The 11394-nt window shown below is 52.7% G+C and overlaps 1 protein-coding gene across 1 annotated transcript; it reads right to left on the bottom strand.

Annotated features, from left to right (window-relative positions):
* Positions 1-4982: 4982 nt before the first annotated feature.
* On the bottom strand, positions 4983-5669 carry ASCL1 (achaete-scute family bHLH transcription factor 1). The gene has a single exon (XM_069849834.1). The coding sequence runs from the start codon at positions 5628-5630 to the stop codon at positions 4983-4985; it is 648 nt and encodes a 215-aa protein (XP_069705935.1). The 5' UTR covers positions 5631-5669.
* Positions 5670-11394: the final 5725 nt, after the last annotated feature.

Genomic DNA, 11394 nt, shown 5'->3' with positions numbered 1-11394 from the left:
ACCCCATTGCAGGTCCTTCCCCCTTCTTTTTTCCAGCTTTTGGATGGACTGCGAAGACGAGGGGGAACTGTTGACAGCCTAGGCCTGTCCATTTGTCTCTCTCTCTCTACTTCTCTGCCCCTAACCCCCCTCCCTCTCCCCTCCCGCCGCTCTGGAGGGTGGAGGTGCAATTCGCTATGCCAGTTTTTTATTTCCAGCACGCTTGACAGGCTGGGCGAGGAAGGCGTTAATGTTTTCTGACAGGCCCCCTCTAATTGTTGGAGCTTTTCTTCTCTGCCTTTTCTGTGAAATTCTGACTTAGGCGAGCAGCATAACAAAATGCTCTGGCATTGAAATGTGCACTTGCACTACACTAGGCTCGGGGAAATAGCATTATTCATGAAGATTTTCAGCTGTTTTTGTCTTTTAACTAACCTTTGAGTTTGATCAGAGGCTAGCCGGGCTCCCTTTTTCAAAAGGCGGTCTTGGCAACCCGACAATGGAGCCAAACTGTTTTCCCTGTTAAAGAGATAACTATGCCGTTGAGTTGGTACATGGGGGAAATTAATCTTCAGGCGCATACAAATGATAGCTTTACCTCGGTCTGCAATCGCCTGCGTGGGATTATTAATAGGATGGGGGTAAGGAGCAGGAGAAATTCAGTCTGGGGCAAGGAACTTGAAAAAAAAAAAAAATCCCAACCCCAAACCCATCATCCCTTTTGACTGCATAAAGCCTGCGATTGATTCCTCACCACTTGCCTTTTGCAGCAGGAATTAGCCCTGCATTGTGCGGGCTGACACGCTAAAAGCGAGGAGTTGGGGGGCAGGAGGGAGGGAGGGAGGGGCTGGGGGGGGGGGGCAGGAGGGAGGGAGCGCTTCTCCCCGCTCCCCTTCCCGAGAGGCGAGGAGGGTGGGGAAGAGTCCCAGAACTTGCAAGGCGAGCTAATCCCTGAATGCACCGAGTAACAACGCGCTGCGTTATCGGAGCCGGAGCCGCCTCGCCTCCCTTGGGCAGGTGCCCGCTCGCCTCGCGTGCGGCGCGGCCGGGGCTGAGCGGGGCTGAGCGGGGCGGCAGCTGCGGAGGGAGGGAGGGATGGAGGGAGGGATGGAGGGATGGAGGAAGGGAGGGAGGGCGCACGCCGAGCCCGGCGGAGCCCCCGCCGCGCCGCCGCCGCCGGGATAAAGGCTGAGGCGTGACACGCGCGGGGGCAGCGCTGGCCGCTGCCTGCCCGGCCCCCCGCCGCACCCCAACCCCCCCCCTCCTTCCTTTTGCCCCTAGCAGCCCGCGCACAAAAGGCTCCGCGGGGAAAAATAGGAAGGAGGGGATAGGAAAAGGAGAAGGAACGAAGGGACGAAGAAACAAACTGGAATCTAAAAAAAATAAGGGGTAAAAAAAAAAAAAAGTTTTTAAAAGAGACAAGATGCTCCGAGCTCCCAAAAGTCCGGTGCTTACGGGAGCGCCCCTCCCTTTCCAGGAGCAGGGATGGGGGCGCTCCCCTCTCCGCCCACCTGCGCGACCCAGCGCGGCTGCGGGGAAGGGGGTGTCGGGGAGGGGGGGGGGGTCTCGCCGTGCTTCGCCGCCGCTGCACGAGGTTTGGTAGGCGTGGGGGAGGAGGAAAGTAGTGGAGAGGCGTTTGTTGATGGGTCGCTTTTTCTGCCGTTACGATAAATAAATACGTCAATAAATTAATAAACCCGCTGTCCCGCAATCTCCATCTGCACACAACCAACCCCCCCCCCCCCCGCGCGCTTCTGAGCCCCGTCGCCCCCGAGCCCTGAGTAGCTCTAAAACTTATACTGCGCCCAAAGAAGTCCCTGATTTATGGAGTTTACTAATGCTAACTGAATACTGTCTGTCAGGCAGCGCTGAAAGGCTCTCCGCGCTAATACAAGAAAAGGCTTTGTGTTGCTAAGCGATTAGAGCAGATGTAATGAGATTTACCCCAATCCTGCTTTGCCCTTTCCCTATCTTCAGTAAAATTGTGTGTGCGTGTGTTTTCTTTCTTTCTTTCTTTCTTTCTTTCTTTCTTTCTTTCTTTCTTTCTTTCTTTCTTTCTTTCTTTCTTTCTTTCTTTCTTTCTTTCTTTCTTTCTTTCTTTCTTTCGGGAGGGGGCTGAGGGGAAGAGGGAGGGAGGAGGTGGTGAATTTCTGAGCCTGCCTTATACATTGTAGCGAACAACAGTGTAACTTTGCCTTTAGTTTAATGAGTCTGGATATTTACTATTCAGAAGTGAGCAAAAAAGAACACCTGTCTACACAAGGAAGAGAAATTTCGCCTTTGTAACAGAATGAAACATTATCCTAATGTTATATTCATAGCTATAAATTACTCGCTACACTTTCTTTGCATACCTTATCTATACACTTGCAAAAGTGGGTAAATAAAAGAGGAGATGCTGTAAAGGGAGAGCGGATGGAGGCATATAACGGTTATTATTTTCATAACTAAACATTAGTTCCACGAGCGGTTAAAACAATGAGTGTTTGTGCCGAAGCAATGACGGATTTCGTGACCCCAGCGTGTCCCATCCCTGTCCCCTCCCCGATTAAATCACGTATTGATCATTTCAGGGCGAGGGGGGAGGAGGCGAAGGGGCAAATATGTGTACACTTTTAAAGCAATGCAGGAAGGACATTGATATGCACGCGTATATACGTCCATGTGTGCATATGTGTGTGCGCATATATATATACATAACTGGACGTACATACATACACAGAGAAAATTCCGAGGTGCTCCACCAAGTTTTTCCCTCCTCTTTTTTAAAAACAGCGCATCCCTCACAACTCGACAGCACATTTGTAGCAGAGCGGGCTAGGTTTGTTTGGTCTTTTTTTTTTTTTTAACTCCGTACTGGCTCTCCTCGGTCTTTGTTGGGTTTGCTGCTTTTTTTTTTTTTTTTTTTTTTTTGTAAGATGCATTTTGCGCTTTTCTTTCCGCTTGGCTTGGTGCACGCAAACTGAATTTGCAAGTGATGCAGGAGCCAGGCGAAAAGGAGAAGGCGAATTCTGGTCACGTCCTTGCTAACTGACAACAAGCAGGCTAGCCAAAAAAAAAAAAAAAAAAAAAAAGCGAGGGGGGGAAGAGTCCAATTTCTTTTTGAGTCTTGGTAATTGGGTACTTTTACAGGCAGATCACGCTATTTGGGTAGAATAACAAGCTTAGAAAGCCCAGTGTCTCTAAGCTGCCACCCATTTCTACTACTCTATTTATTTATTTATTTATTTATTTATTTTTATCTCCCATTCGCTTCCCCCGACGGTTTTATTTATCCAGCCGCTACGTTTGCAGAAGCAACACAGCAGCCCGTGGTTTCGGTGGCGGCGGTTGCACCTTCCCCTCGTGTGTGGGTTTGGTTTTTTTTTTGCCCCGTTGGGTCAGAGCCGCGGATGATGGTCCCACCGCCGAAACGTGGAATGGAGCGCCCTCTTTTTTAGGACTTGGGCTTTTGGGGGGAATTCTTTAACGTGCAGTGATTTCAGGAGGGACAATGCAATCATTAATCATCCCCTCGCCTTTTGATTTGGATACACATTTGCAACACAGAAGGGCAAGAAAACAATGGTGATGCCGCTAGACCTTTGCATATTTATATAGAGATAAAGATATGTATGTTACATCCATCAGATACAAACACTTCATATGCGACTTAGCTCTGGCATAACATCATTTAACAGTTTGTCCTTACATTCATCGTTGTCCACAGCAGAAAGAATAATTACATGCAGTAGGCAGCCAATCATTTTAATTAAAAAAGTTTTATTACGAAACTAGTTGGTATAAAACAGGGTTATACAGGACCTTTGTAAGTTTGTAATAAAACAGTCAGAAAAGGCGGGGGGGGGGATTGTTTGCTTGCTTGTGGGTTTTTTTGTTGTTTTCTTTTTGTTTTAAAGGCAGCATATAAAAACAAATGGCTACCATTTTGCGTTTGGACAATAGCTGCATAAACTTTGTTCACTTTGAACATTGTTTAATAACATTATTAATACATTAACAAAGTTTCTATAAAGTAAGACACGTTGGTGCTAAAGTACATCTGGAGGAAATCCAAGTCCTTTACAAAACCACATACAAAAATGGCAGTTGTAAGGTAATGTCGACTACAAGTCTAAACAGGAAGAGGTAATAAGCATTACATATTAAAAAAAGTATCAAGATATACACATTTTAAACCATTTGTACAAAACCTCTATAAATCTCTCTCTCTTATGTACAAAAATAGCTTAATTTATCCCCAACCCCGTCAGGATAGATACAAATAGATTTTCTTATAATAAAAAAATTCACAAAAAAAAAAAAAGGATTGGAAGCATTCTATGATAGAAACGAGAGGAAAAGCTCGGAGGGATGGGACGAAGGGATGCCAGGAAGAGGGGAGATGGAGGTGGGGACGAGGATCCAGGGGCTTCTTTGAGTACAGCATAGCTTAATTTCAGAATCTCCACAGACATCGGGGAACTAACTTTGTCCACAGACGGATGACCGCAGGTCTCTGAAGGGCCGGAGCGCGGAGGGGGTGAGGAGCCTCCCGGCCGAGGAAGGAGGAGGACGAGCTCCTCCGCCCGGCCGCCGCTCCCCCGCGGGACACACGCTCCTCCGGGGCGCAGTCGGCGAGGGCTCCGGGGCTGGGGGCGGCCGCCCCGCGGCTCGCAGCGCTGTGCCCGCCCGCCGAGAGACGCGCCCGCACCGCCCTCCGACGGCGAGGCGGAGGGAAAGGCAACAGGTCCTTTTTTATTTTTTTTTTTTCTCTTTTCCTGGGTGGATTTTTGTCTTCCTCTATGTGATACGCTTTTTTTGTTTGTTTGTTTGTTTTCTGGTTTTCCCTTTTGCAACTGTCCTGTAACAATAAAAGAGAGAGGAGATCAGAGCCGCGCCGGGACCGGCGATGCTCGTAAGTACCGCGGGACGCGCGGGCGGGAGCATCCCGGCCGCTCCACCTCCCGCCACCCCCGGCGCCCCCTTCCCTCGCACCCACCTGCCGCGGGGGCGGCCGGCGCTCAGAACCAGCTGGTGAAGTCGAGCAGCTCCTGCTCCTCGGGGCTGAGCGGGTCGTAGGAGCCCTCGTCGGAGGAGTAGGAGGAGACGGGGGAGCCCGCCATGGAGTTCATGTCGTGGGAGTAGCCGGGCGAGATGGTGGGCGAGAGGACGCCGGCCTGGAAGGCGGCGCTGACGGCGTCGTGCTCGTCGAGGAGCTGCTGCAGGGCGCGGATGTACTCGACGGCGGAGCGGAGCGTCTCCACTTTGCTCATCTTCTTGTTGGCGGCGCCGTTGGGGACGTGCTCCCGCAGGGTGGCGAAGCCCAGGTTCACCAGCTTCACCCGGTTGCGCTCCCGCTCGTTGCGCCGCGCCACGGCGGCGGGTTGCTGCTGCGGGAGGCTGTACCCGAACCCGCTGAAGTTCAGCCGCCGCTTGCAGCGCATCAGCTCCGGCGACGCCGAGCGCTGCCGCTTGGCGGCCCGCGCCGCCGAGCTCTTGCCGCCGGGGGAGGGCTGCGCGCCCGCGGGGCTCAGCGGCGGCGGCGGCGGCGGCCCCGGCGGGGCGGCGGCGGCGGCGGCGGCCACCGCGGCGGCGAAGAAGCACGCCGGCTGCAGGAAGGGCGGCTGCCCGGCGCCGCCGGCCATCCTGGCGGGGCTACCGCTGGCCATGGGCGTCCTGCGAGGCGGGGGGCGCCCGAGCGGCGGACGGTCCCCGTCACCCGCCCCCCTGGCTGACAGAAAGCGATGTGAAAACAGGAAATTTAAAAGAGAAAAAAAAAAAAAAAGGCAAAAAGGCGGCGTTCGCTTAAAAATAATAAATAAAGAGATAGGCGACGGAAGGCAGGGGAGCGGGGCAGAGGGAGCGGAGCCGGGAGCGGCGGGCGGCTCTGGCTCTGCCCGCCCCCCTCCCTCTCGCCCTGCGAGCGGCGGCCGCGGGGAGGCTCGTGGCGCTCGCGTGTGCGCGGCCCGCCTCGCAAAGCCCCTTTCGCAAAAAAGTGGCTGGGGATTGTGTCTCTTATAAGGGGCGGACGGACTCGCCCCCCCACCCCCAACCCCCAACCCCCAGACACACACACACAGACACACACACACACACACTCCCCCCCCCCCAGCCGCCCCCCCGCGCTCACACACACACACACACACACACTCTGCACCTTGCGCCTTCCACACTCCCCGGCTTTGCCTTTTCAGCGCGGATTGGGGGGGGGGGGGGCCACACACACACGCACCCCCACGGCCGCCCCCCGCCCCCCCCCCCCCGAGCACACGCGCTGCCCGCCGCACGGCCCCGCCTCCCCCCGCCCCCCTCCCCGCTTTCTCTCTCTCTCTCTCTGTGTCTCTCTCTCCCCCCCTTTCCCCGGTGCCCGCCCCCCCCCCCCCCCCGCCCCAACCCCTCGCGGGTTTGTTGTTGCAAGTGCGTGCGCCCGGCGCGTGCCGCGCTCCCGGCCCTGAGCAAACACCCGCGCCGGGGCGCCGCGCGCACGGACGGGGCGGGAGGCGGCGCGCGTGGGCAGCCCCGGGGGGACGGGGAGGGGGGGGCGGGGATGGGGGGGTGGGGGGTGGTGGGGAAGAGAGAGACGGAGCCCTGTCCGGGGACCCCAGCGCCGCTCGATGCCGTGTCCTCCTGCTCCCCGCCGGGGATTGAGGGTGAATCCTCGGGGCGCGGCTCCGGTACCTGCCCGGCTTCGGATGGCGGGCAGAAAGCGCCGGCACGGCGCGCGCCCACGGGGGAAGCGCCCTCGGCAGCGCCGTGTGCGGACTACCCCGCGTTGTGGGACGGTTCCGCTCTCGTCCCTGGGAAGCGCCGGGATCACAGAATCACTAGGTTGGAAAAGACCCTCCGGGTCGTCGAGTCCAACCATTCCTACCAAACACTAAACCATGGCCCTCAGCGCCCCGTCCACCCGTGCCTTAAACACCTCCAGGGAAGGGGACTCAACCACCTCCCTGGGCAGCCTGTTCCAGTGCCCAATGACTCTTTCTGTGAAAAAGTTTTTCCTAATGTCCAGCCTAAACCTCCCCTGGTAGAGCTTGAGGCCGTTCCCTCTTGTCCTGTCCCCTGTCACTTGGGAGAAGAGGCCAGCACCCTCCTCTCCACAACCTCCTTTCATGTAGTTGTAGAGAGCAATGAGGTCTCCCCTCAGCCTCCTCTTCTCCAGGCTAAACACCCCCAGCTCTCTCAGCCGCTCCTCATAAGGCCTGTTCTGCAGCCCCTTCACCAGCTTTGTCGCTCTTCTCTGGACTCGGTCTCTGGGCTCTCTCTTTGGAGCCTCATCCACCCGTACTTTACACACCTCCCGGGAAGGTGACCGGGATGCCCGGTACCGCTTCTTCAGCTCTCCGGGCGGTACCGCCGAGCCCGTCGGGGGCTGCTCCCGGGCAGCGGCCGCAGCCGCGTGTGCTCGGCCCCGCACGGCCCCGCCGGCTCGGGACAGCGCCGGGGGAACCGCGCGGGCGTTGGGAGCGGCGCCGCGCGGAGCTGCCCCGCGAGAAGTCACCCGCCGTTACCCCCTGGACGTGCTGAATGTCGAGGCGAGAGCTTGTCTGGAAAGAAAGAATGAACCAACCGCCCCCCTCGGGTGTGTCCGAAGCGGACGGTACCGGGACAGCCTGAGTGCCGCAGTACTCGGGGGAGGGGGTTTGTCTCGTAGGGCGGCATAAAATCTGGGTGTTCTAAGCAGAACAAACAGATGTGGAGTTCAGCTCTCTCTTTGGTGCCAGAGCCCATTTCCCATGTCCCCTCCTCCACCTGGGACAGTCCCAGGGAACTTATTGAGCACCCTATAAAGTGGGAGCAGGTCACCACTCTTCCAAGTGGGCGATGGCATTTGCTTGTAACTGGGGAGTCAGGATGGACCTGACCAATTGCAAGAGAAATTACTTCTGCTTCCAGGTGAACTTTCACTTGGGGTTCAGGGCCAAGCGTGGAAAAGCAGTGCTGAGGCGCTGGGAGTTTGTGGCTGGCATGACTTGGGTCTGCCTGGGATGCGGGGAGCCTGGGAGACATGGCCAGGCTCGGCACTGGAGCGTGCTGGTGGCCCTGCGTTTGGCACAAGCAGCTGTGAGTGTCTTCTCTTCCTGCCTTGTTGCCTTCTTGCCTTTTACATATAAAAGTGCGAGCTTTAACAGATTTCCTGCCTTCAGCCCTGTCTTATCTCCACCTCTCCCTGCACCTCTCCACTCTGAAAACTCGGAGATGTGTGCTCTTTAGCCCCTTAAAAAAGCAGAGTAGTGGTCTGACAGTCCTGCCATGAGTGAGATTACGGCTCTAGGAAGTCCCTGGCAGGTGGCTTTCATCAGTGGTGTGCAGTCCCTGTTCAGGTTTCAGTGGAAATGAGTGCAAAAATAAGCCCTGCTTTGCTGCTGGCCTAATTGCAGCATCCTGGAGCTATAGAAGTTGCTTCTCATTTGCCACTGGATCCTTCACCCCGGCAGGGCGTGTGAGTTTAAACAGCAGCATCACATGGTAGAACCTTGATGTGCACCTGCTAACTAGTCTTTCTTTTTTTATTATTATTATTTTAACGTGGCTACTTTTAATATCCGTGTGATGAAAAAGGCAAAGTTGTTCTGTCTGGTCTAACTTCTATCATACTTCCTTCAGGACTCTCTTCACTGGTCACTGAGTTCTTTTATGATTTTTAGCATACTGTCTCATCACATGTGAAACCTATTAAATTATTTTATTCTTTCTTGGGCAGGAGAGCCAGACCCAAGCAGGATTAAACATTCAGTTTTATTTTTAGTATAGGGAGCTATACTTCTTCAGTTCCAGGTCTTCTGTTTGTTCAATATCTCATCTGACATCAGAATTCGCTGCACTGGAAATGGTTGTTGCATCATTAGGTCTTCATTGTGACATCACAGGAATAATAAACAGTAATCATAGAATCATAGAATCATAGAATCACGAGGTCGGAAAAGACCCATTGAATCATCGAGTCCAACCATTCCTATCAAATACTAAACCATGCCCCTCAGCACCAGCGTTGCTATTGGCACCCATGTGCTTTCGGAAGTGGCAATAGAAATATCTAAATAATTGCAGCCCTGTGAACTATATCCACGAAGGATATATAAATGAAGTAATTCTTCTGGAATTCTGGGAACACTACAGAGAGAAATCCTCACCATTTTACCCCAAAATGGGAGAATGAGACTGGAGTTTCTTGGTCCCTCCTTCTTGGGTCTCACAGGGCTCTTTAAAAGGCAGAAGACATGAGTCCCAGTGGTCAGCGAGTCTAACTTGCGTGTAATTTTGCCTCCGTGGCTCCGTCCCCTGCTCTGGGGGTGGAGGTGGGTGAGGGGAGGGCAGAGCCTTTTCCTCTCTTCGCCCAGCAAGTCCCTCGCCATCCTCTGCCATCTGGGAGCAAAATCACCCCTCGCCTTGTCCGAGGTAATGCCAATCTTGCCAGTTCCCCTGTCTGCTCACTAAGCAGAGTAAGCGATCTGGGACTGCCAGATTTATAGATAATAAATATTGTTTCAAGGTCCCCCGCCTCCACCCACTTGTATGCACAGTCCTGCACCTGCACTTTGAAATTCTTAATTCTAACATAATGATAAATAGCCCTTGCCCTTTTCATTGGGCTTTTTTTCTTTTTTTTTTCTTTTCTTTTCCTTTCCTCTACCCCCTCCTCCTTTATTTTATCTTGAACTTTCATTATTTTATAGCGGCTTTTTTGTGTGCCTAAATTGTAGCCACACTCACGAGGTCTTTTGAAGTTCTTGCCTTTTTTTTTAAAAAAAAGTTTAGTATTTTTTTTCTTTCCCCCCCCTCACCCCCCCGCCCCTTTTCTTTTTTTAAAGGCCATTTACGTTATGATTAAATGCCGTCTTGGAAAAGCAGAACGAAAGTCGTTAATCTATATAGATCTTCAAAGAATCGATACATTCGGGACTTCTGTAGGATTTGTTACACTCCATTTTGTTACAGTAGGCAGCTCGTCTGGATTTGGGCACATGTGTTTCTCTCCCTCCTCTCGCCCTCCCCCCCTCCCTTTTCCAGCCCCCCCCCCCGAGTGAAAATAAAGTAAAAGGTCTTTCATGGTAAACAAAACCAGCTTATTCTCCACATAGAACACATGAATAGCTGGAAAAAAAAACTTACAATAAATGGTGCATTTTTTTCTCTGCTGGGTATAGCATTCAAGATCAGTCCAGTATTCAAGAAGCAGTCCATTTTTTGCTCAGCAAGAGAGTTTAGAAAAGAAGCGTGGGGTCTATTCAAGGATCTTTTCCCCCTTCACAATTGCTGGGCTTTATGAAACCTATCTTCCATGCCTTGTCAGAGTATTTCTGGGGACCAATTAGTGCTTTGTTGCAAGGCTTCTTTGCTGAATCTTTGAGCAGCAAGAAAAAGCTCTCTTGAGTCTCCCCTTATTTTGACTATTTCAGTCATTACTCAGTGTAATAATTAATATGACAACTGGACGCTGAAGTTTGTATAGGAACACCTCGGCTGCAGGAGAGAGCGTGCAGTGGGTGGTAACAAGCTACAGATCAGACCGAGAAGCCACACACACAAGGAAGAAAAAAATAAAAAAAGAGAGAGAGAATAATGAATGAAAAGAAGGAGAGAAAGAATAAAGATAAATAAATAGTTGGCGCAACCCGAAGAAATGTAATACAGACTTGGAAGGGGGGGGGAAAGGCATGGGGGTTGGGGCTGGGGGCGGCTACAGGGAGGAAACTTATTTTGAAACACTTTCTATGTGAATATAATTTTCAAAACTTTGCTACTTTCAGAAGGCAGAAAAGCGATTTTTCAAGAAGCATCTGACTACACTTCTGCATACTTGATGAACTTTAAGGTCTCCTCCTAAGCTTCCCTGGACAGAAAGAGGGGCTTCGAGCACTAAACCACGTTCGTGAGTAATCGTTGCTCATCCCACCCAGGACAGAGAGAGGCTAGTTCTCCGGGTAGCGAGTCCTACGAGTTTTCTTAGCGCTGTGCCCTCTACAAGCGGCATAAAGCTTGTGCCCCAAATGAAGAATTAAAAATGACGTTTGACCAGGGACACTGCTGAATTCTTTTCGAAGGGCGTCTTGGGAGGATGAACACTCATCACTTTGCAGACATTTCTTGGGCTGCCAATTAGGGCATAATAAATAATTAGAGGTTTTAAGCATATTAGATACAGCTCATGCTAATGAGCTGCATCAGGTCTTGTGCTAACCCGAAGTGACAGTTTGCATATAGGGCTGCAAAAAAAAAAAAAAAAAAAAAAAAAAAAAGAAGAAGAAAATAAAAGAATGGTCAGCCGCGGCCGTCGGGTCTTCCTTCACTCCCCAGCCCCGGTCCCGGCTGTTTCGCCCCTCGCCAGCCCCTCCGCGGCCCCGGCGAGCGGCCACGCGTCCCGCGTCCATCACAGCCCCGGGGGATAAATCACACCGGGCTGCCCCTCCGCCTCCCCCGGCAACGCTTTCG

Source organism: Phaenicophaeus curvirostris, chromosome 1 (assembly GCF_032191515.1).
Source record: "Phaenicophaeus curvirostris isolate KB17595 chromosome 1, BPBGC_Pcur_1.0, whole genome shotgun sequence".
Taxonomy (NCBI): domain Eukaryota; kingdom Metazoa; phylum Chordata; class Aves; order Cuculiformes; family Cuculidae; genus Phaenicophaeus; species Phaenicophaeus curvirostris.
Note: the sequence above shows the minus strand (reverse complement) of the source record. Positions and strands in the feature narration are given on the sequence as shown.